The sequence below is a fragment of the Strongylocentrotus purpuratus genome, unplaced genomic scaffold (genome assembly GCF_000002235.5).
Source record: "Strongylocentrotus purpuratus isolate Spur 01 unplaced genomic scaffold, Spur_5.0 spur5_scaffold_20, whole genome shotgun sequence".
Taxonomy (NCBI): domain Eukaryota; kingdom Metazoa; phylum Echinodermata; class Echinoidea; order Camarodonta; family Strongylocentrotidae; genus Strongylocentrotus; species Strongylocentrotus purpuratus.
The window spans coordinates 36,522,106-36,548,915 of NW_022145606.1; the positions used below are offsets into that span (position 1 = coordinate 36,522,106).

The 26,810-nt window shown below is 36.8% G+C and overlaps 1 protein-coding gene across 1 annotated transcript; it reads left to right on the top strand.

The window, feature by feature from the left end:
* The first annotated feature begins 3,407 nt into the window (after positions 1-3,407).
* LOC105447455 (transient receptor potential cation channel subfamily A member 1-like) lies at positions 3,408-24,946 on the top strand. Its single transcript, XM_030993316.1, has 7 exons — positions 3,408-3,762; positions 13,372-13,480; positions 14,556-14,647; positions 18,460-18,672; positions 18,902-18,970; positions 20,940-21,125; positions 22,752-24,946. The coding sequence occupies exons 1-7, from the start codon at positions 3,622-3,624 to the stop codon at positions 22,938-22,940; spliced, it is 999 nt and encodes a 332-aa protein (XP_030849176.1). The 5' UTR covers positions 3,408-3,621; the 3' UTR covers positions 22,941-24,946.
* Positions 24,947-26,810: the final 1,864 nt, after the last annotated feature.

The following is a 26,810-nucleotide window of genomic DNA, read 5'->3' on the forward strand; positions in this document are numbered from 1 at the left end:
GAGGGAATGCGATCCGGGCCACTCGCGGTATTTCGCTTAACTTTGGCGAGGGCCTTCTGTACCTCCCAAGGGTAGACTGTTGGACTTGGTTTGGGCGATGGCAGAAAAGCAGGTAGACAGGAGGCGTTTAGTGGGTCTAAGTCTCGTGAAATTGAAATGAAGTGCTCATTAATTGCGTTGGCAATCTCCTTGCTGTCCTCTGAATCTAGCCAACATCAAATCAACATCAAATCATAAAAGACATTAATAAATACAAGGTGATTTTTGTTTACCTCAAACTCGTCGTACATAATTGACTTTATTAACAATCTCCCACGAACACTAAAACATGAATAATCAAAAACAATTTGCAATTTGTGCATCTTGTTTTTATGTTAGGTGTTTGAAATACCAATGGGGGATTTTAACGTAACGCTAACGATCATGAAAACATGAATATTAAAAGAAAATTTGCATATTCATAACATTATGATGATTATTGTTTCATTATTTTAGGTGCATTCCAACTTCATAGACAATGGAAAATTGAAATCTTATTCCCCGATCTTTGTCACTGATGTCTCATCTCGCTCCAAAAATCATCCTGTGCAACTCATGGTATGATGAGAAAAATAATAATATCCATTTGCCACTCTCCACCCAGGTTTAGTAAATGGGTTCCTGCCTGAATTGTATTCATTGAATGTTTTGAGGGCCCTAGGGCAGCTGGGATATCATTATCAAATGTTAAATATATATACAAATACGAATCAATAAAATGAAGCTGAAACTGAAACAATTTTCTCAGACAGATTTCTCTGACGCTGGGTATAATATCGGGTTTATAAATGAGAGTCGATCGCAATGACTTTCGAAAAAAAAGTTTTAGGTCTCATTCTTCCTTTTCTCAAACCTGAATAAGTAGGATACGGGCCCTATGTTGTATAGTTTTGTTCCTATGTATTAGTGAGTGGCAGAAACAAAAAAAACCCATTAAAAAAAAATGCGAACAAACTGACAACATAAAAAACTGAGTATAATAAGCAATCAGACCCTATTAAGGAGAATATTAGAAAAAATAGCTACCAGCGTGTGTTATTGTGGGAAAATTATGATATATTTACAGAATAATCATATCAATGATAATGAAAGATAAAACCAAGATTCTCTTCAATAATTATCATTCTGCATTTTTTTTTCTCAGATTACAAATGATGAGAGTAACGTGTTACTAGACCACCCTGTAGTTCGTCTGATGTTTGACAAGAAGCACGGAGTGTTTCGTTTCGAATACTGGTCCCGGGTCATCCTCCAACTCACACTGCTAGTCTTCCTGACAGTCCATAGCCTTATCATCCCTCCACCGTACTATGTTAAAGAAAACATATCGGGGGGCAACTACACGTGGTTGGCTGATGGAGAGGCCAAGTGGAAGGAAAACATGGACCCGATCGCTTTGGTTTTGTTTGGTTCAGTTGGGACCTGGCTCATTCTCGCGCTAACTGTCACCTATTTCATTGAATTTGTAAGAATTCATGCGTCTTATTTATGCTTTTATACTTAAAATATATAATAAAATAAACAAACGAAGCTAACTGTCACCTATTTCATTGAATTTGTAAGAATTCATGCGTCTTATTTATGCTTTTATACTTAAAATATATAATAAAATAAACAAACGAACAAAAAAAAAAAAACTCCCGCGATACTGACAGTCCATAAGACCAACAGCACATAGCATCGAAAGTCCATAAGATCGACAGCCCTTTAGCCTGACAGTCAACAAAGCCGACATCCCACCGATCATATAAGTCTCGCGGGCCTGTCAGGAATACTTCCTATTTTTATTATGCATTTTGTCTTTGCCAGTCTCGTTTGTTGTACAGTGGGGCTTGAGAAGCTTATGAAGCTGGTAGGCCTTCTAAAATCGGCAAATTTTGTAACTGTTTTTATGGTTGGCAGGCTGTTGCAAAGGAAATAACATTGGCACAAAGAATGTTAAAGTGCACCAAGATAAATTAAAAAATGTCCAATATTGAAGAATGAAATCAGTTTTTTTAAACACGTCTAATGGTGTAAATATTTCTTATAGCGAAATTCCAAACCAGGTTATGTTTGTTTTTGTTTACAATGGTTCTAGGACAATTACCCGCTGGGCAATCACCCCCGAAAAACTACCCCCGAAGAACAATTACCCCCCCCCCCTGGAAAATTCCCCCCGGAGAATTAGCCCCGATTTAAGGAAACTGTTTTTTGTTCTCTCTCTTTATGTCTCTTTATGGGCCGTATTTGGTAATTTGAAAACATTACATCATAGCCGATACGTGTTATAATCGGGCGGAAACTCGGCAGAATTCGTATAGTGACCCTTGTTCAAACGCAATTTACTCAAATATTTATATGATTACATATAACGTGTTTGATATCATTCGAAAGGGCACTTCATTGTGGTCAGTTTGACACCTTTGTCATCTGCGCGCAATGTACTACACGCATTAAACGCGCTATTACGTAATGCATAGTAAATTCATCATTTTTGGCGATAACTTTGCGCTGACGTCATTAAAATTTACTAAACTTAGCAGACAGTTGAAACGAATATGGATACATGTGTCTGCCAAGTTCCATTGACGTACGCATAAGGATCCTCATTTTAGATCAAGTTGAAGTTATTTGGAAATTTTCTTGAAAACTGCATATTTGGAGGGCAAATTTTCGCAAAGTCGGTCAGCGTTAGGGTATATAATTTTGCATTTGGCTGGAAAGGGCATATGTTCAAGTATCTAAATCCAAAAAAAGGTACGGGTTTGCCAAGACACAATAGAGATACGGCCACAGAAAGAAAGCCAATTCCCAGAACTTTAGAGGGCGCTTTTTATGTTTTGCATAGCCATTGGAGCATGGCTATGTGTAATTATGAAATAAAGATACTGTAAGATTTAAATACAAAACGGAATTTATATGAGAAGGTAATGGCAGTTTTAGATTTTTAGGGGTCCATTTTTCAAGAATTTTAAAGATTTTTGACTGAGTCGGTTTCAGATTTAAATTTCGAGTAAGAAGATGGCATTTTTAAGGTCAACTTATGCGTCGCAGATGAAAGAACATCTCTTAGACTATCTAGAGGAATTTTTTAGAAGTTTGTAGGATCTAGGATAGTGGAGAGAGGAAGGAAGAAAGAAAGACCTTAAAAATGGACCAGAAACGGACAAAATGGCGTCTGGACAGTTATGCATGAGTGATTTCGAAAATCGAAGAATGTAGTGACCTTGATGAGATGTTAGAGACTATGCCTATGAAATTTGAAAGGAAAAGGACATAATAAAAGCACCTTACTAGGAGTAACAAGCACTACGTGCAAAACGAATGCGATTTCCTGACGATAAGGAAAATACTAAGGATAAGTATATTAATGGGGCAGAATGTGAACGAAAACAAGGCAATGACGATGTTCGTCATTACAATTATAATGGAAATGTTCATGATAGCATACTACCTAGAATTATTCATTAAGAGATGTGCAGAAGAAGGGCTTTCACTGTAAGCTATGTAACTGCTGTAATAATAAAACAAGTAAATACACTATCGCAAACATAATTTCTTTTCATTTTTGTTTTGTTTATTCAGCTCCGTAGGAAGTGGATGTACAGGAAAACAAAGTCTAACTTGATGCATGTCATCCTAGGTGTCATCCGAGAGCTCACTCTCCTAATCTTGATCATTCTGTTCGTCGTACCGGGGTTTGGTGATGTCTATTTTGGCTATGGTGTTACCTTCAAAGCCGTGAGTATTACATTCTCATCTTTGATAATTATAGAATCATTATCAAAAGCATTATAAGAAAACAAGCAAATTTAACAATAACAACAACAACACCACAAAAAGACAACAATAACATCTACAACTACAACTACTAGTACTGCTACTGATACTACAACTAATTATACAACGATAACTGCAACAACTTCTTCAACAAAAACTAAATCAACTTCTACTAATACTACTGCTACTACTACTATTACTTCTATTACTTCTACTTCTACCCAGGGGCGTCAATCCTTTTTTGTTATAATTATTGCGGACACAAAGGAGTAATATATGCTTGCGCAAACAGGGGCGTGTCTGATGCGGGACGTGGCCCGCTCAGTGGTCGAAAGAAAATTAAATTTTAAAACTCATTTGGCGCAATTTGGTGCATACTTTCTAGTAATATTTGACTGAGAATCATTGACTAGATTCCAATGGATCTTTTTTCCTGAAAGGGGAATACCTTAAGTCAATATTACAAAGACTCGGTGGCATTTCTGCTATTGCCATTATTATGTGATATGATTCTATTGAGAATCTTGATAACAACAGTTAGGTTTAACATTAGTTACTACATGTACCTGTCTTGTTATATTTATTATCACGAACATAACGTTTTGATACACTGTTTTGGTATAATTTAAGATGTGTGCTTCATCACTTTCGTCAAATATTGAGTGTCCAACCATTTTGACACTGTGTAAAACAAAACAAAAAAGGCAACTCGTATGTCATGGCTGTAATTTGTAAAAATGAAACTTATACAGTATTATATTAAGCATAAATGAAATAGACGTAAGTGAGTACTAAGTTATCATCTAGATATTGAATATTATGATGACTCTAACAAATCTCACAATAATGTACAAGGCAAAATTCGATGAACCAGTACCGGTTAGTATATGATAACATTTCATTTAGGCCTATCATTAATTAAATGTGTACAAAATGCTCAGTCTACCTCATATTCACTTGAAATAGAGAGATAGAGTACGTCATATCTGCTGATTAGTAAGTCGAAATGTTAAAATTCGGCGATATTCATGTTTTATTCTTTTGTTTCTTTGCCTCATCAGAGGATTTATTAGGTATACATGGTTTATATTGAAAGATACTATAACACAAATCAAAATTACATAATCACAAAAGCATCATTATTGGCTTAACAAAAATTTGAAATGAAGTTTTTGCAAAGCATTACAATTAGCATTAAAGGTATTACAAAGTTTTGGTATGGGGTCATGAATTCGGTTCAAATTAAAATATTGGAAGCATATGCGTTCCTACAATATTCGTTGATCGTTGTCGCGGTTGAAATCGAGTCTGAAGTTATGAAGTTATAAATAATAAACTCTTTATGATGTATAGGTCAAGATATTAATTTAGCTATGAAAAATGTCTCTTGACTTAAATCGACCGATTAGCTATTCCCGATTGGTAATTATATATCACAACTACATATTCTGAGATTTTCATGGTCGCAGCTACCATTGTACGGCCATAGGCGCTATTTGAAATTTATCAAAATTTAGCGGGAGCACCGGTAAATTTCTATATTCAATTTTTTTCGAAAACAGAAGTGTTTTAGGGGCTAATTTTTGTAGTGCTTATAATACATCCACAGGGGCATCCAAATATAACAAAATTGTAAAGATTCTCTATCCAACCAATTTTCAAAATTTCCCAAAACTTTGTATTACCTTTAACATAAGAAATATACTAATAAATATGTTTCCCCGCTTTGTTTTGTTTTGTTTTCTTTTATACTTGAAATCTCGGAATTTGTGGTAGACAGTGTTTAAAGCTATAGACCAGTTCTGGTCATGCGATTGCATTGTGAAAGAAACGTTGTGGAATCGATCAGAAAAGGTTGATCATCTACCTTATAAGTATTGGTGTGTAATGCAATGTTCTGAATCAGTTTAAATCACGCGGAAAATCACGACTGAACTATAAAAATAAACAAGTTAAACAGCCTAACCGCAGGCTGACATCGGCCCTGCATTGTAGAGGGGATTTCATTCATAAGGCCCTGTAGCGTTTTATAGTAGAAAGTCTTGTTGTTGTGTAATAGTTGAATATGCACGTCATGTATTACCGCTGGCCTGAAACACCAACTAGGATTCTTGCCGACACATGTCATGATAAGTTTGAAGAGCAATAATCAATGTATCATTTCGTTGATTTTCTCACCAAATATGATGTGTTTGTGCAAAGTTATGCAAAGATTTTGCATGCCCTCAAACTTTGCTGGATCCTGACCCATATTAAACATGGATTAAATAAATTGTATGTGCAAGGGAAAGCCAATAGTGTTGCGCAACTTTGGACACCAATTTTATTTGGGCCCAAAAATAAAACTATGTGTCAAAAATCGAGTTGTTTTCAAAGTTGTTATCTTTGTAAAAAATAAAATTTTAACGTGGAAACTGAAATATTTACAGGATTCGTTTAATAAATATACTTAAATATTAAGTAACTCCATTTATTTACTATGATATTGCAAAAAAGGTGATAATATGAAGGAGATACCGTCGTTTGAAAATGTGCCTTCTCGGAGAGCTGTACGGTACGGGTTAAACCGGTCCGAGTACGCCGTATTAATTAAATAGACGTGCTTTTGCGCGCCTGCCGTTAGTTTTTGACATTGTAGTTGGGTTAGATTTTGCTGGATCCTGACCCATATTAAAACATTAACACCCCATGTTTTTATTTTCGGAAAGAGGAATACATTGCATTCTAAACGTTAGACTTTCATTTGAGCTCAAAAATAAAACTATGTGTCAAAATTCGAGCTGTTTTCAAAGTTTTTATCTTTGTAAAAAAAAAAAGTTTTTAACGTGGACATTGGATTATTTATAGGATTCGTATAATGAAAATTCTTAAATATCAAGTAACTCTAGATATTTACTATGTTATTGCAAAAAACAGAGCGCAAAATAGTGATAAAATCAAGGAGATATTGTCGTTTGAAAATCTGCCTTCTTGGAAAGCTCTACCTACGGTACGGGTCAAACCGGTCCGAGTACGCCGTATTAATAGAATAGACGTGTTGTTGCAAGCCTGCTGTTCTTCTTCCAGTTAAGTGCCGCTTCATGGTGATGAAGATAATCGCACTGGTTTTGTGTGTATATGTGGAGACTTTCACATATCCTGCTTTTCCACATTTTAACTTGTTGTTCTTGTTGTGCAGGTGCATATATACATGTGTACGTAAAAACATTCCCGGTCTTGTAGACATTACATCTGCATCCCACTCAAGAAGACCTTGAAGGCATCAAGAGAGGGGTATTGGGCTGGGTCCTGTGGAAGGTTGTTCCAGTCCTTGCAGGTTCTTGGGAAGAAGGAAGAAGTATAGGTCTGACTACTGCAGTTGAATGTCCTAAAACGAGATCCATGTCCTATTGTTATTGATGTCAGTTCAGTGAGAAAGGACTGCCAGGTAACGTCGACAAGGTTGAAACGGATGCGATACAGCATGACAAGGCGGCTGTGAAGGCGTCTGGTGAGTAGCAATGGCCAATTCAGGTTTTCAAGCATAGCCGTTACACTGGAGGTTTGATTAAAGTCACCGGTGACGTAGCGAGCACACCTTCGTTGGACCATTTCAATCTTGTTGACATTCCGCTGTGTGTGGGGTTCCCATGCTGTTGCAGCATATTCCACCACTGGTCGGACGTATGTAAAGTATGTGGCCTGCTTGATCCGCCGTCTACAGTGTTTAAATTAAGTTCCGTCGCAATAAGCCGGTCACAGAATTAGCCTTCTTGACTGAAGTATCAACATGACTATTGAAGTTGAGCTTCTGATCGATGTTGATTCCAAGATACTTGGCGGAACTCACTAATTCTAGGTCGTGCCCGTGGATGTTATTCAGGCCTAGGATTTGTTTCCTCGTGTTGATGACTCTCAGAGTCTGGCACTTGGAAGGGTGGAATTCCATCAACCACTTTCTCTCCCATTCCTGCAGCCTGTCAAGATCTTCCTGAAGCTTTGTACAATCTTGGACTAATCTAATGCGTCTATATAGCATGCAGTCACTGGCGTACTGGTGGGAGGGGGGGGGGGGCGCCAGCCCCCCCCCCCCCCCAAATAAATTGAACCATGACTTATTTTCACAAGTGATGTATATTATGTTAAGCTATGGTCACAAATCAGAGCAGCGACCGACCGATCAGTAGCCTGCTCGGTCGCTGCTGGAATTAGGCATCGCCCAGCGATTAGGTCGGTGCCCGGGCAGTGACCGCCCAGGCACCGAGCGTATTTTGGGCGGCGAGTGAAAAGTGAGCAGGCGCCGCCCAAATTTTAACTCCGCGCTAAAACTTCAGCGGCGACCGAGCGATGCACTAAAAACGAGCGGTGCCTGGACGGCAGCCGCTCGGTGGCTGGGCAGCCGCCGAGCAAAATTGGTTAAAAACTCGCCGCTCGGCCGCCGAGCAGTCTACTTTTGGGTAATGTGACCATAGCATTAGTGATATCACATTATTTTCAACAAAAAGCTGGTTTCTCCATTAATTCTTGCAAACTGACCCATTCCCAAATAACCAGGAAGAGCATATATTTTATAGTCACTAAGGGCCTTATAGTGGCCACTAACAGTAACACTTGTAAAAAAAAATCCTTTCCTGAAAACTGTGCAAAGCACTGCCGGAAGTTAACATGCTACCCACCACTCAGGCTGAGCATGCACAGATTTGCGAACGAGCGTTCCATACTTACATCATGTAACACTGCACATATAGTGGGGGAAATTGAATTCAGACAAGATTAAGAGTAGAGAAGGGTACAACGAATCGTCTTCTTTCTCTAATAATTTAATGAAACGGCAAAGCTTCCGCGCTTCGCGCGGGAGGGGGTAGGGGGCAATTGAATTCAGACTAGGATTAAGAGTCCAGAATGGTACAACGAATCGTCTTTTTTCTCTAATGATTTAATGAAATGCGAAAATTATTTCAGACAAGGATTAAGAGTAATAATTAAATGAAACGACAAAGCTTCCGCGCTTCGCGTGGGTGGGGAAAAACTGAATTCAGACAAAGACACGATAAAACGAATCGTCTTCTTTCTCTAATAATTTAATGAAACTTGAAAGCTTCCGCGTTTTGCGCGGGATGGGCGAAGATGAATTCAGACAAGGATTAAGAGTCGAAACCGGTACAATGGATCGTCTTCTTTCTCTTATAATGAAATGAAACGTCACAACTTCCGCGCTTTGCGCAGGAGAAGCGAAACAAGAATTAAGAATCGAGAACGGTACAACGGATCGTCTTCTTTCTCTAATAATTGAATGAAGCGCAAAGGCTTCTGCGCTTCGCGCGGGAGGGGGGAAACTAAATTCAGACGTGAACACGATACAATGAATCGTCTTCTTTCTCTAATTATTTAATGAAACGTGAAAGCTTCAGCGCTTCGCGCGGGATGGGCGAAATTGAATTCAGATAAGGATAAAGAGTAATAATGTATTGCAATGCCTGAGCTTCTGCGCTTTGCGCGGGAGGGGGGAACTGAATTCAAACAAGGATTAAGAGTCGGGACTAACAACGAATCGTCTTCTTTCTCTAATTATTAAATGAAACAAGAATTAAGAGTCGAGAACGGTACAGCGGATCGTCTTCTGTCTCTAATAATTTAATGAAGTGCAAAGGCTTCCGCGCTTCGCGGGGGAGGGGGGAGGGGGAAACTAAATTCAGACGAGAACACGATACAAAGAATCGTCTTCTTTCTCTAATTATTTAATGAAACGTGAAAGCTTCAGCGCTTCGCGCGAGATGGGCGAAAAGGAATTCAGACAAGGATTAAGAGTAATAATTTATTGAAATGTCTAAGCTTCTGCGCTTCGCCCAGGAGGGGGGGGGACGGAATTCAGACAAGGATTAAGAGTCGGGACTGGTACAATGAATCGTCTTCTTTCTCTAATTATTAAATGAAACCTCATAGCTTCCGCGCTTTGCGCGGGAGGGGCGAAACAAGAATTAAGGGTCGAGAACGGTACAACGGATCGTCTTCTTTCTCTAATAATTTAATGAAGTGTCAAAGCTTCCGCGCTACGCGCGGGAGGGGGACGGGAGGGGGGAACTGAAAAAATAAATTAGTTCCTGGCCCCGGGTTTATAGGGTTAAATTTGTAGGCATTTCGACATTGACATTTTTATATATGTTGGTAATTGGTGGCTCGTTTTGTCGGTAATCGGTGGCCTCTACACCCTCCCCCCTCCCCCACTGAAAAAAGATCTAGCCGCGCCCCCGATAACGACACAGTTTATACACTCGAGATAATTTTTGCAAGTACTACGGTGAAGTATCGGACCACCGTCTTTGTGCATTGTGCGGCATCAAAGCATAATCTATACAACGTCTCACGTCTTCTAACGAATCCCCTCCCGCGCGAAGCCCGGAAGCTTTGCCGTTTCATTAAATTATTAGAGAAAGAAGACGATTCGTTGTACCGTTCTCTACTTTTAATCTTGTTTGAATTCAAGAAGGCCTCTTTTTTTTTTAAAGAAGTGCCGGTGGACATTATTGCGCCAAATGTGGTTCTCAAATTGCAAAAGATCCCTACTCTTGGAAGGGGTATAGGAGAAAGCAATTTTACGTCATATTACTCCAGGAAGTGCCTGACAATGCGTCTAATTTGGTTCTAAAATTGCAAATGCTTCTAACTCTGGGAGGGCCCAGAACCCCCTCCCAGACCCACCCCCTGCTTGGTCGCTCCACTCCCTCGCCGTTAAAGTCTCGTTCTGTCGCTTCATCGTTTTACATATATTTCACCCCATGCCATTTTGTGCCCCCCCCCCCCCGGTAAGAAATTCCTGGATCCGCCACTGATGCCCATACCCTTTGAGCTTCGGGGGCTCCGCCCCTTGACCCCGCCGGGGCTTTGCCCCTAGACCCCACTTTGAGAAACGTTCAGCGGGGACTGCATGTTAGAGAGGGGTGATTCGGATTTTTTTTTGGTCAGCCCCCCCCCCCCCCCCCCCAAACGTTTTTGCTCATTACGCCACTGCATGCAGTCATCAGCGAAAAGGCGTATGGTTGAGTGCTTGACACTGTCTGGTAGGTCATTGATGTATATGAGGAAAAGCAGCCAAACTAATGGCAGGTGAAATCTGATCAGCTGTCACCTTGAGGAGTCTAGCAGAGATGCCGTCTGGCCCAGTAGCTTTATGTGGTTTCAGTTTCTTCAACAATTTTGCTACACCTGCTCGGCTAACTGATGTATCATCCATGGCTGGATAAGGACAAAATGCACAAATTGCATTTTTAGCTTCTTAGACCGTCTGGTCCTGCAGGTGGAGTTCAATACACTTTATTTAAAATTCAACAAGTAATAAGACTTGCCCTCGCATTATACAAAACGTGACTAAGGTGATTGTCACGAGTAATGGGACACAGGGTTTGATCTTACACAGTGCAATACTTGAGCTTCAGGATTTTTTTTTTTTTTTTGGAGGGAGGGGGGGGGGCATGTCCCCTGTCCACCCCATGATTGCCGCCAATGCTTCTACTACTAATACTACTACTACATCTGTAGATTAGTGATAAAATATATAAATTAATATGAGGAACTTTTACAACAGTTTAATTCTTATCAACCATTCATCAAATCTAAGAATCTAAGAAATATTGAGTTTAAAGGCAATACAAAGTTTTGGTATGGGGTCATGAATTTGGTTCAAATGAAAATATTGGAAGCATATGTGATATCTTACAATATTCAGTGATCGTTGACGCGGTTGAAATCGAGTCTAAAGTTATGAAATTGTAAATAATAAACTCTTATGTTGTATAGCTCCCTATATTTCGTGCTCGATCTCTTCAATTTTCATTTTCTCTCTTTTCCTTCCCTCCAAACGCAGCCCACATTTTTTCCTTTTCCCCTTTTTTTTTTCTTCTGCTTTTTTCTGTTCTTTCTTCGTCATGTAATTTGTTACGTCTTCTTGTTTACAGTTATTACGTGTTTTATTCAACGTCTCTGTTGGCCGCTATTCTTCTCTTGATTGATTATGTATTCCGTACTCTTTTCACACTCATTATTATCTGAGGGGTCCGCAATTTACAAGCTCTGTTTTTTAGTGGACCTCTTCACTTTATCAAAATATAAATGCAGTTAAATTTAAAAATTCAATTTTTGTCTTCCTCAAATGTATAAATTAAGATTTCTTTATTACAAATGTAACTATGTTTTGTATACATTTTACATTGTACTGGTTATTATGAATTGTATTTTTTTTTAAATGAAAAATAAAGAAATTAATGAAATGAAATGAAGATATTAGTTAAGCTATAAAACAATGTTTCTTGACTAAAATCGACCGACTAGCTATTCCCGTTTGGAAAAAAATATACCACAACTAGACATTCTTTGATTTTCATGGTCGCAGCTACCATTGTGCGGCCGTAGGCGCTATTTAAAATTTATCAAGATTTACCGGGAGCACCGGTGAATTTTTATATTCAATTTTTCTCAAAAGCTGAAGTGTTGTAGGGGCTAAATTTTCTAGTGATCATAATATATCCACAGGGGAATTAAAATATAACAAAATTGTAAAGAATCACTATCCACCCATTTTTCAAAATTTCCGAAAACTTTGTATAACCTTTAAAGGTATTACAAAGTTTTGGTTCAAATGAACATATTAGAAACATGCGATTTTACAATATTCAATAATCATTGATGCGGTTGAAATCGAGTCTAAAGTGATAAAATTGTAAATAATTAACTCTTTATGTTGTAAAGCGCCCTATCAAGACTGATATTTCTGTAGCTTCAAAACAATGTTTTTAGACTACAATCGACCAATTTCCTATTCCAGTTTTGAAATTATGTATCATAACTGCATATTCTGAGATTGTCATGGTCGCAGCTATCATGGAATGGCTTTAGGCGCTATTTTAAATATTTGAAATTTACCGGCAGCACCGGTAAATGTTTGATTATTCAATTTCTCGAAAGCAGAAGTGTTTTAGGGGCTAAATATTCTAGTGATTATAATACATCCACAGGGTCATCCAAATATATCAACATTTTAAAGAATTACTATCAATTCAATTGTCAAAATTTCCCAAAACTTTGCATTACCTTTGAAATGGCTATTACACGAAAAGGCAAAAAATAGCCATGCTTAAACAAAACTAAATCAATTCATTATTATTTTCATTAAATTGATAAATGGTTGAAATGAAACACATCTTTAAAAACAATTACTTGAATTGATTAATATATTATATCTTTAATATGTATATAGTAAAATGTCTATAATGTTCCTTATTCAATGTAAACAATTGCCTAAATATGTCATTTCCTTTAAAGTACTATTGAACTGATGACTTTTCTGCCCTAGCGTACTGTTTATTCCACGGCGCCATCTCAAGATCAAGACTCCAACAGTGCGTAATCTAATACCTAATTTTAAAACCACAGAAAGCTAGGAAAGTAGCGAGTAACGGGACCATACTGCTACAGCTGACGTGAGATGGCGCTAGAGGGGATTTTGCGGTGGTGCTTCTCGTACAGTATGGATTTAACTGAAACGATTCTAAGAGCTCAACCAAATATCTTTATTTGTGTTTCTTTCTTTTATTGCAGGACTGGCAATGGGAACTAGGTGCATATGCTGTTCTCTTGGCCTGGATTAATTTCATGTTTTTCTTGAAAACTGCTCCGTTCGTCGGCACCTACATTCTCATGTTTATAGGTACCAATAACATTTACATTTAACATTACAGTTTCTTATTGATGGTTAATTGTTGTTTAACAGACTGCTAAGAAACTAGGGATAAGTCCCCTCAAAGGGACTGAAGGCCTTACCAAAGGACCCGAGCGCATCAACCTGGTTTCGAACCCGGGACCTATCGGTTACGAGATCACTGCTCTACCACCGAGCCATCACGCCTCCTCGTGAAACCTGTGTAAGCGAAAACCTGTAAAGAAGGTCCAATAGTCTTTAAAGGCCTCATTTTCTGTATTCATTTGATGGTATTTATCATTGAAACTTTACTTGTACATAAAGACCTGCGCATAAAGACCACCTGCCTATTAAGACCGATTTTCTTGTCTCCCCTGTTTGGTCTTTATGAACAAGTTTCACAATATTTTTAAAACTTGAGCAGTGTCGTAATATTCAAATTATGCAAGGAAACCCGTTTACTTGCTAAACTTCACTTTCAGACACCATTGATGACTTACTGGCTTTTTTCATCTTTGGTAACAACATACATAAAATGAGCTGTAAAGGGTACATGACCATTTGTCTACATCAATAACCCACTTCTTGTAATGGCCAAAATTAAACTGATTGAATCTTTGCGCAGCACAAAACATACGACCATTCGGTACAATGGTCTGAAAAATCAGACTATTACTTATTGGCTCTATAGCTCCTAAGTTGATTCGACAACTAATAGTCGTTATTTTCCCACTTAAAGAAATTGTCAAGCCCCCCTTTTTTTTTGTTTAGAGAAGTTCTAAATTAGTATTATCTTTCAAATGCCGTTGGAATTTAACCTGTTCTTTTTTGTTGGCCTGCAAATGGGACATAGTACCTTTAAAATATTTCTTGGAGTGAAGTTTTCTTTTCGCAGCTCCTATCTGAATAAATGATTGAAGGGTCAATCCATTGTCATTGCATTTTTTCTCTCCATTCTTTAGACAAAATATATTTAATCTGAGATTGATTTCTACATGGTATTAAATAGTGTGTTAACATTGACTTAGTGTTTATCTTTGGAAAGTCAGTGTAATTTTGTTTTATTCTATTTATTGTTTTACAGAGGTTATATCGACTATGTTAAAGTTTTTGCTTGTTGCTGGAATCTTTATTTGCACCTTTGCTGTGGTTTTCTGCATCCTTATCATCAATCAGGTATATCAAATATTGTCTTTGTTAGAGATCATCGTATTGGCTAAGAAGCTGCCACGTAACACTCAACAACTCAAATAAAACAGGGTATTTGTTAGCGAGTATCATATTGGTTGAAACTGTCACATGACAATTTACATTTTATTATATATGCACGAACATGCAATATAACAACCCATTTTTTTTACGGTATAACGCATACAAAAGTGAATTATATTAGATAGCTTAGACAGATACCGAGATGTGATTGGTCCAGAGCTCGTGACGTAACATTATTTGCGTGGATTGTAATTGTTATATTACCGAACCAGTCAATATAACGTTATTATATTGACAGGCCGCGAAAATTAGTATATTTTTCTTACATGCATGTCAATTTCAAAGATAACCCAACATTTCGAAATTTTCGGCAATTTGTTGTTGTTGGGGAGGGTCCATGTTTTTTTCATCAACCTTTTATTTTGGGGAAATTTTTTTCAATTGATTTTTTTTTTACCCCACTGTTTTTTCCCTCAAAATATTTTGTTTAAATAAATTGTTTGATATCGTAATTTTTCTTTCTCACATTATTATTATTTTTCTTTTGTGCTCGAAAAAAAATTGGAAGAAAATTCGGGCAAAATTTAATGGATCCCCCCCCCCCTCCTTAACCTGAAGGGAATTATATTTTCCCTTTTGACCATATTTTCCCTCCGCGCTGCGCGCTTCGAAGAAATATAACCACTTGGGAAAATATAACTCCCTTCAGGGATAAAAAAAATGTTCTATTACACCCCGTGCCAGTCAATATCTGTATAATATTGCGCACCTCTTTTTCATGCGCGTACCCATTGTCTTTTCTTTCATTGGCAAATAGATCTCATGAAAATGCGTAGCAGCTATAGAGACCAACACATTTCAATGAATTTTGAGCTTTATAAGTGTTTCATTTATATTCCGTGTTTGTTCAGCGCTTATTACATCAACGATGTCTCTAAGCGTTTCACAGATATATTATGACCCCGGTCATCGGATGTAGGCTTGCCAGCACTGCAATATGTGTACATTCTCCACTCCTTTGGTAACATTCCAGCCAGGCGCGATTTTACAGACGCTCACAATGCTGAGCAAACAACAACTCATGTAACTCCTGTGTGGAGAGTTGTGAATGCAGATTGACCTGGAGGGGGTGAGGGGCTGGTACTCGGATTTGGTTTGGACGGGGGTTAGCAGCTGAAGCGTCTAAACCCATATCTAAAAACATCCCACTTTCTCTATTTAACGGCGCGTCTCTAAAGGCTGGCTCACAAATTAGCGGCAAAGACCCCGCGAGAGGCGACGGAATTGAAAAACACAAAATGTTGGCGGCAAAGCGACGGCAAAAGGGGAAAACCAAGATTCGCTGACGAGTGGAACGACCTACATCGACAACACGAAGGCAAGGGACGAATGGCTGCGGAGGTAACGGAGTCTAGCGACCAAAATCGGACGTTGTCTGGGCGGCGAGTGACGATGTCTCGACGGATCCCGGCAACAAGGAACCAGGTCAGATGGCTGGCAGCAGAGTGACTGGCGGCAAGGGATGGCGGTGGATTGCGGCGACGATGACGTGACTCGGCGGCCGGAATCAAATCCTATGTGTGCGTGCGGGTCGTATAAATAGTCGAGTTTGATGTTCCCACTTTACACAACTTTCTAGTCATCCACTCAATCAAACTGACGTCATAAAACGAGAAAAATCGCCATAAGAGTTTTACATCTTTGACCACAGTTGCAATGCCGCAGATACTCGCAAACGACCGCCATTAACTACCATCATCCACCACCCTCCGTCCGAAATTCGCAATCCATCGTCGCACCAATGTCGTTACAATTTCGTTACTTGTCGCAAGGTGTCATCAGGGTTCGAGATGTGACGTCATTTCCGGTTGTTTTGCCGCCATTGGTCATTAACAACGACTACCAACGACATTGTGACGATCTCAGAACGACTAGAGACGGAAACACACGGCATAAAAAATAATAATAAAAACGTTACTTATAAAGCACTAACCACCGAAGTCTCTAAGCGCTAAAACGTCAAGGAAATGAGGGTTACGGTCTTCAACGAAATCTGAATGGATTCACAACGAATTCTTTTGCCGCCACAAAATGTTCAACATGCTGGTAATTGGCTGACGGACGCGACTGATAATTTCAGCCGTCTGCGGTCGCTAGCGGATTCGTCAGCGACAATTGAAGGCAACACACGATGATTGGCGGGCATTCGAAATTGCAATTCGCAGCTTAACGTAGCTTGCGGTACTTCCCTATTCTGCATAGTGTGCATTTGAGTCTGCTTTTAATTTTCCTGCTGCTTTCAGAAAGTTGTACCTGGAAGTTAATAGTGCCATAGGCTAAGTTGTGATTCTTCGTTTATTGCTTACACAGACAGAAGTCACAGAGGACTTTGGATGAAGAAAAAAAAAACGAGTCTAGAACTTTCATTTCAGCGAGATTATGGGATAGATATTATCCTGAAGAAAATAGTAGGCTTACCCCATGTTTAATACCAAAAGACGTTAACAGATTGGAGTTGCTGCTACCTTGTCTGGCGTTCAACAATAAGGGATAGAGAAACGTCGATCTGGCGCTGCATGCTTAGTGGCTGCAGGGCTTACGATCAATTGGGCAAAAAGAATTTCCATTTTCGGTTTAACTTAATACAATTTGGAGTGGACTTTGAAAGATTATTATTATTATTGTTATTATTATTATTATTATTAGTGGTTCGAAAAAAATAGACGCCGCCGATATCCACCAGGCTCTGACGCTCATGGCGCTGTACACATATTATCCTGGTTGTAGCCGAGCTGTCAAAGTAACAAGCGCTGAAGTATATTAGGTACCCATTTACCCATCTCCTGGGTGGAGAGTTGCAAATGTAGATTAACGTCTTGCCAAAGGACATTGGTGCCACGGCGGGAATTGAACTCCGGACCTTGTGATCTGCAGTCGGGTGAATTATCCACTACGCCTCTACCAAGACCAAGATCTGAAACATGGGGGTACTTTTAGGGATTTGGCAGCACAAAATAATGCCCCATGTTTAGGAACTGTTTGCAAAACAAGTAACACATTAGAGCGGCACATTTCCGTATAACGTATTAGGCGAGTAACCCCCCAGCAAATAAATGTTAGAACTGGCATTTGAAACTGGTGCTTTGTAATCTACAGTCCGGTGACTTATTCACTAGACCACTTCATTTTTTGCTAGAGTTCAGCAGCATATCGACGCTGGTGTGCTGCGATCGATGGACATGAAGCTTTACGCCCAACCAACTCCCTCAAAACAACATCAGGATATATCAGTTTAAGTTTCAAAATATTGTTTGATATTTCGCATGAATTTTTTTCAGAATTTACAATGTTTACACCAAATAAGTTGCATTAATAAACATGAATGCTATGGTCAAATAAAAAAACAGAAAATAAGTAGCTTAAAACAATTAGTTTGCATGCAATGCTAAATTAAAATTTGAACTAAGAGGAAATTGAAATATGAAGGAACCTACGGTAAAAGCTGCGGTTATAAGTTTTAGGCCGCAAAGGATTTCATATTTATATAGTCTTCAAAAAATAGATATTACGAGCATTATTACGGCGAATTGTGTGTACAGGCCGTATAGATGTAAATAACAGCAATATCTGATTTCACATTAAAAAGGCGTTGGATGTTAGCGTCACAGCAGCATAATAGTACATATTGTCGGATAAATTTGTATAACATGTGTATGCCATGTTTGTGTATTGTAGAATTCTTCTTAATATCAACTTTTTACTATTTCGATTCTCAGACGCAGTATCACACATTTGGGGACTCCTTAGCTAAGTCTGTGACCATGCTTACCGGTGAATTAGACTTTGATACCGTCTTTCATCCCATGGATTACTTGTACCAGCCGTCTGCTGATGTGGACTTTACAAGCGTAGTCTTCTACCCTCACACTACGCATGTTATCTTTATCATCTTTCTCTTTTCCATGCCAATCGTCGTCATGAACCTCCTGGTAAGGAGAATAATATTCGAATTGCATTGTTACTTTAATATCTGCATGTGTGTTTTTACGTGTATGTAATAGGTTTGTTGGGGGAAAGATTATGGGGGTGGGGCATGTTCGCGTATATAAAACAAAATATGTTTGAAAGAGCAAGACATTTGAAGTAAAAGGGTACTTTATTAACATATTGACTGATTTTTGTCTGAAAATGTTATCCTTCTTTGGCTTAACATTTCAGACTGGTTTGGCAGTATATGATATTGACGTCATTCAGAAAAAGGCCAAGATTGTTAAACAGAAAATTGAGGTAAGTTTTCTCTGCTGTCTTTTCTTTTTCTAATAATAATAATAATTAACAACATTTGTATTTCTAAGGCTAAATTGATCACGTTAATTGGCAAAGGTACTATTGTTTCTTTTATTGCTATATTCCATACACAACTTCGGAAACTATTTACATGTAAATACGCAGAAAACGACTTATAACGCACGATTAATATATCGCCCTCAACGTTCAATACGAAGTAGTGTGGTAAAAAACATTGGGGAACTCTTGACAGGTCAACCTACTGTTGATGTATTTATTTTTCAAAAGTAATGCTGCTTGTTAGTCACGTTAACATTATTGAATGACTTGGAAATGACAACTATTTGAATTAAATATACCCCCCAACAACTGGTCGACTTTGTCCACTAATACAAAGAAAGTACACCGTTAGTCATAAAGGTGGAATAATTATTTTCCCCCCAATTTATGGAGTGATTTTGACAATGATTCATTCCTAATAGATCTAGATAATAGTATACATTCTCAGATTTTATTGAATAATGCTTTGCGAGTGTTTGTTTTGCGTAATTGCTCAAGCACATGTGTGCAACTATGCTAATCAACTAGGGGACCTACGTCCTTAAGTCATAACTGACAATAATGATAATTAATGCCTCACAAAAGGGCACTACTATAACAAATCGACATGGTTTTGGTCCTGGGGCCTCACAGTAACGAGGCTATTGCTTAGCCACTGAATCATGACTGTACGCAGCGAGGGCTAGGTTACGGGGCTGCCCCCACAAGTACAAACAAAACAAAGAAAATGCAATAAATTTTCAATAATTCATCGTATTTTTCGTCGATACACAACAGGAAAAAAAAATCCTCTGTGTGGTCATGCCTTCAATCATAATGCATGGCCCTGCAGTGGATTTATTTTTGTTGGATACCGGGGGAAAATGCAATGAATTATTGATTATTTATTGAATTTTCTTTGTTTTTTGTGTTTGACATCAATATCGTACACTGCCAAACCAGTCTGAAATAGCATAGTTGCACACATATAATTTAGCAGTCACGCAAAACAAACACTCGCACATTATTATTCAATACAATCTGAGAATGTATCCTATTATCTAGATCTATAAGAAATAAATCATTGTCAAAATCATTCTATAAAGTGGGGTAAAAAATAATTATTCCACCTTTATGACCAACAGTGTATTTCATCTACAAATTGTGTGTTCATTCAATGATAATGTGGCCTCTTAGGAAAGGAGCGCAAACATGTGATGGATGATATACGTGAGAATAAGGCCACATTTAGGTTTAGGATTGGGAATACAAGGGTTATGAAATATAATAATGTATTAACAATGATATCCTTCTTGACAGCAAGGCTGTCCTCATCAATGCATACTGTACTTTTTGAGGCAATCATGTTATCATAGGTAGCATGACCCCCTTTTCACGTTTCCTTACCCATTCTTTATCTTTATTTATCCTCTTCCTCCATTCATAGGGGAGTGTGTGTGTGTGTGTGTGTGGGGGGGGGGGGGTGACCCCGGCTACGCCATTGAAGACAAATATGTAATTTCTAGCATTTTGACCTCATTTCTATACACTTCATACGCCTAATTTAAATGAAATTCAAAGTGTTTCTTATAACATGCCTGAAATAAATGTACGCATTCATAAGCTGTGTAGTACTATACTTTTTATTTTGTATAATTAAATATTTTCTCCCTTGTCCCTTCAATTGTTATCAATTATTATTTCAACTTAAACATGGAGCTAGTCCTTGACGATACATTTGCCTCTGCAGATTCCTCCAATCCTGATGCAATTAATTCCATTCCCACTTTGTTGGTTATGTTGTAATTATTACAAGTATTTATGTATGTGTAGGTGTTTATAACTCATGTAATATATATAATATGTTCTTCTTGCTATCTTTTAATGAGAGGAAATAAACGTGAAACTTGAAATTTGATGTGTTTTGTAGGCGGAAGGAATCATGGCCATGCAGAATGACATGTCTCTGGGGAGGTTGAAGAGTAGTGTATTCCAACACCGAACGATAACAGTCTTCCAAAATGTCACCTCATTCAAAGCCGTCTACTACATGCTCACTGGTTATGAAGACACACATAATGACTTGAAGACATTTCTGGAAATTAATCTAAAAACGGTAATTTTCTGGTGTTATTAACCCTTCAGACGTGTCGTGGTCTATAGAGGATACGTCGTCTGACTGTGGATCACATGGTTTGCGGTTTGAGTTCCGCCACGACACGAATGTCCAATCTACTTTTACCACTCTCTGCCCAGGTGCTAAATTAGTACCGTTAGGAATCATTTACTTCAATGCTGTGAGCACCTAAAACGGTAGCCAAGCAGAGCAAGGGTAATATTGGAGCACCTTGAGCATCATTCCTGGCGGATATGGGCGCTATAAAAATGGCATATACTATTATTACGATCTATAAATATACCGCAATTTTTTTTTTGTACTGCACCTCTCATCGTTTAAAAAGAGATTGATATGATCTTGTGATTATAGACTATAACGCACGTTCTAAGTGGATTAGTAATGTAAAGCTTGATTAATCAACTCCCTGGATACAGGAAAGCTAAATGACAAGGGAGAAACAATTTTAGAGCATCTAGAGAAAACAGTGATTACTTTTTGTTCCTTACCCCTTTAATACGAAATAGTAATTAATTGTTTTAATGTTTTGTTCTGCACCCTTTATAGCTAAACTTAATATGATCTTATGATTGAAAAGCAATGAAGCTATACATGACCCGTAAATGAAGGTGGATTATTAATACAAAGTGTGGTTGATTTAACTCGTTAGATACAAGGAAACCTGTTAATAGTTGTGATAATTTTTAAAGGATCCAAGGGAAATAGTAATATCCTGGTTTTGTATGTACCCTCACTTTTTTAAAACAATAATTATGATCTAGAGATTATAGATCAATAACGCTTTGTCCGGTTACAGTGTATACTTTATTGAAAATGGAATTAATTTAACTCGCCAGATAAGAGACAACTTGAGACTAGTTGTTAATATTGTAGATGATCTGGGGAATACGGTAATATCCTTGGTGTTTCTACCCTCATTGCTTAACCAAAAATTAAAAACCATCTCGTCATGTCCCGGTACGGTGAATAGCTAGAGGATACTTAATGTAAAATGGGATAAATTTAGCTCGCTGGATAAAAGGATAGTTATAATTGGTTGGTAGCATTTCTTGGGGATTAGGGAAAACAGTACTATCATGTTTAGTTTTTCCTGTGAATATGTCTTTACGAAAGGTTGTGTCACCTCAAAAGTTGGCAAGAAGATCCGATAAAACAGAGAAAGCCAAAGCTTTTGATGTTTTTATTACAAAATAACGTATCCTGAAAAAAAGCTCTTCTGGTTGGTAGTGTATTTGTTAAAAACTTCTCTTTACACGATCAATTAGTAAACACTTTAACGCTAAAAGCGTTTTTCGTCAGACTAATACCGTCGTTGGTGGCGTTAGACAAGTACAAAATATTGTCCAAAGAGGACCGCAAGCCAAAGAGATAGATATGGGATCCTATACAAATAAGAATCAACATAGGCAACACTATTTCTAGGGACGGGGGCCACCACATTCTCTCCAACGTATTCAACTCAATTGTGTGGAAGTTATCTAAACGCCAACGACGAACGCTGTTAGCGTTTGAAAGTACTCACTTAAGGGATAGAAATTTCTTTTCCATTGTTTTAAATGTAGTTTTCATCCAATGATAAATATAATATTCATTATTACATTTCAGGAGGGGCGTATTCCGTACAGGAAGACAACCGATATGAAGATTGATGCCCTGATGAATAAAATCAATGCCAATACCCTTAAAGCTGATACACTACATCAGGAAGCAATCAGCAGTAACGAGCAACTTAAAATGCAAATGCAGGTTATACAGGATAAGCTGGATAAGATGTGTCGTGGTAAAGTTGCTTGAACACTTGACTTTAGTGAATTTTAGAAGAACTTGGCTGTACCTTCTTCATTTGCATCATCATTTTTGTCTTCATCTTGTACTTCTTTTTTTCTTCTTTTCTTATTCTTGTTCCTCTTCTCTTGCTTCAACTTCTTCTCCTTATAATTATCAATATTATTATTAATATTATCATTATCATCATCATCATCATCATCATCATCATCATCATCATTTTTATTGGTATTGTTATTATCACCATCGGTAGTAGTAATGATATTATTATTATCATCTTCATTATTATCATAGCATCTAAAGGGGAGTTGCCAAAATAAACATAATACCCAATTATGTGTGGTTTTGGTTACATTGTTAATTATTCACAAACAAAATACTACTAAGAATCTGGCAACACGCCATTCACTTGTGTATACAAAATCAGACAAATTGGGATAAAACACTTTGTTGTAATATCACATCAAATATTATTGATCAAATGATCAAAATATTTAATTGGTCATAACTATCCATTCACTCATATCAGGAATTTTTTATCAATGGTCTAACATCTCCTCTTCAAATCGGCAACAATTTTGTTTTATTGCTACCGTAGTCCATAACTCTAATCAAATATCTGAAAGCAATATTACTTTATAATCATAACTGCAATTCCATCTTTGGTTTGCTTAAAAGGGCATTCAAAGCAGGAGGCAAATCGCAATGGTGAAGATGAAACATAAATAATGCAGTCTGTACAAAAGTTATTATGCGACATTGTGAGGGTATTTATCTATATCAGAATTTACATATATTTTGCTTTCTTACATAGATTTGAGATTATACACTGCCTGTTGATCAAATTTTGTTAAGACTGCATGTTATATATTGAAATATAGTTCAAAAGGATGGATGGATAAAAGTAAAGATGTTTAAAGACTATTATATTTTACATTTGAAATAATGTGTTAATTCAATACTGCACGTTCATGAAATTATTATCAGAATGTCATTCAATGTACACTGAAATGTAGTGTACAGAAAAATGTGAAAAACTGTAAATAACATAAGAAGTTACGTATGCTTTGCTTTTTAACTGGATTTATGCTTTTAGACTGCAAGAACATCAAGTTATGTTCAGTTCGTATTGTTTATATATTGAAATATAGTTTCAACGGATGGAGGAAGAATTTTGAAGATTTGTTAGAACTGTTTAATTTTACAGTTGATGAATGTTATAATTCAAAACTGCAAGTAAATCTAATTCTTGTCGGACTGTCATTTTATGTTCATTAAATTAAAGTTTAAAGGGATAGAGGAAGAATGGTTAATATTTGTTAAGACTATTATACGTTACTGATTGTGATAATTCAATACTGTGCCGTCGATTGAAGGTTCTACACTGCTAAGACTGCATTTTATATAGATTGAAATATCGTTTAAAGGGATAGAGGAAGAATTGTTAATATTTGTTAAGACTATTATACTGTACATTTTAAAGAACATTGGAATTCTATATTTGGCGTACATGAAATAATTATCAGAATGTCATTTAAGTACATTGAATTGTAGTGAATAGAGTATTTTTTTTCTCTTATCCTCAGGCGAGGTTTTTATTTCCACAATAGTAATACATTTGTACATTAATAACTCAATGATTGAATGAACCTAACATAGGCTAAAGATTAAAGTACATTCAACAATTCTTCCAGCTTAGTATTATTTTCTTTGCTAACACAATAGAGTATATGGAAAACTGTTAATGATTAAAGAAATTACATATACATTGATTTTGAAATGGATTCATGCTTTTAGATTGCAAGAACATAACATTTTGCTGAGACTGCATTTGATAAAGATTAAAATATGGTTTAAAAGGATGACGAAAGAAATGTAAATATTTGTTAAGACTAGTATACTTACATTTAAGAGTGTAATCATTCGAAACTGCAAGTACATCAAAATATTGTCAGAATGCCATTTCATGTACATTTAATAATAGTTTAAAGAGTATGTAGAAAACTGTAAAAAAACTGTTTAAGAATGTAAATTTACATTGTTTTCTTAGATAGATTTAAGGTTCTACACTGCAAGTACATCACATGTTCCGAAGACTGTATTGTACATAGATTGAAATAAAGTTTAAAGGGATAGAACAACAATTGTAAATACTTGTTAAAGATAAATTTGAGTTCTGGTAAAAAAATAACAAAAATAAAAATTCGCACAGAATCAAACGAAACTTACATTGAATGTTTAAGATTTCAAATAAATGTCATTTGCGAAACAATTTTAGTAGAAAATGTATACTGGCTGAGTAATGAGCATAGAAAGACAAGAAAATCAAGGTAAACTAGCCCAGACACCATTTGTGAAGTCAAATATACATCTTTCTGTGTACAGTGCTCGTTACTTTACCAAGACTGGGCCAACTTTATTATGATTTTGATGACTCCAAAACCTTGCAGTACACTATAATACTTATATGCTAGATGATCAACCTCTTCTGATCCAGTCCACATCTTTTCTTTCACAATGTAATCGCATGACCAGAACTCAACTTTATCTTTAAAGGTAAAGACCAGTAATGGTCATGCGATTGCATTGTGAAAGAAACGTTGTGGAATCGATCAGAAAAGGTCGATCATCTAGCATCTAGCATCTGCAAGGTTCTGGAATCATCAAAATGATAAGAAATTTGGCTCATTCTTCGTAAAGTTACAAGCACTATACACAGAAAGATGTATATGGGACTACCCTATCTCTCTCACCAGACCATGAGAGAAATAAATTTACCAAATATATGAATTAGTAGGCGGTTTCCCGGCAAATTTTTTATCATCATGTATTAGTCAAAACATATTCTTTCACATGATTGGTAATGAGAGCTTCCATTTCATTTTTTGAAATTGGGGCGTTGCCAATACTGGTCTTTACCTTTAATACTATTATAATTTACACTTTCAAGAATGTGATGATTCGAAACTGCGAGTATATCAAGTTATTGTCAGACTGTCATTTCATGTTCATTGATTTATAGTTTAAAGAAATTGTGGAAAAACTGAAAGTAATTGTTAAGACTATTATACTGTACAGTTTAAGAGTGTGGAAATTCTATATTGGTCGTATATGAAATTATTATCAGAATGTCTTTTTAAGTACATTAGATTGTAGTGTAAAGAGTATGTGGAACACTGTTAATGATTAAGTAAGTTACATATACTTTGCTTTTGAAATTGATTTACGATTTAAAACTGCATGCACATCGAATTATGTTAATTGATTGATTGATTGATTGAAGGATTTAATTGATAATTATCCATGCTCGCAGTCCAAAGACTGAATTGCAATGGTTACAACAGTTTACAATGTATATTACATGATAAAAGCAATTATACAATAATATATTAAAACAGTCTAGGCAATCAACATTGAAATTCAAATAAAAGTGATCAACTGACAATTATTATGGCAACTATCATTAATTTCAATTAATAAGCAAGACAATCTTAACTGAAACATTCTAAAAACAAACTATTTAAATTAATCATTAAAACCATAAATTACGAATTTGGCATGCCGAAGGGTTGATTTTGTGTCAAGAAATGTATTTTATATAGAATGAAATATATTTTCAATGGATAGAAGAAGAACTGTTACTACTTTTTAAGACTATTATAGTTAACATTTTAAAGAATGTGAGAATTATATATTGCGCGTATCAGAAAATATTATCAGAATGTCATTTTAAGTTCATTTTATAGTAGTGTAAGAGTGTGTGTAAAAAGTAACATGATTACAAGAATTACCAATACTTTGCTTCTGAAATGGATTGATGCGTTTAGACTGCATGAACATCAACTTATGTTAAGAATGCATTTTTATATAGATTAAAAT

What these genes read in the sequence shown, in the direction of transcription:
- LOC105447455 (XM_030993316.1), top strand. Translation starts at nt 3,622, where the DNA reads ATGTACAGGAAAACAAAGTCTAACTTGATGCATGTCATCCTAGGTGTC. An exon ending in ATGGTGTTACCTTCAAAGCC is followed by an intron (nt 3,763 to 13,371) that starts GTGAGTATTACA and finishes CTTTTATTGCAG; the next exon opens with GACTGGCAATGGGAACTAGG. An exon ending in GCATCCTTATCATCAATCAG is followed by an intron (nt 14,648 to 18,459) that starts GTATATCAAATA and finishes TTCGATTCTCAG; the next exon opens with ACGCAGTATCACACATTTGG.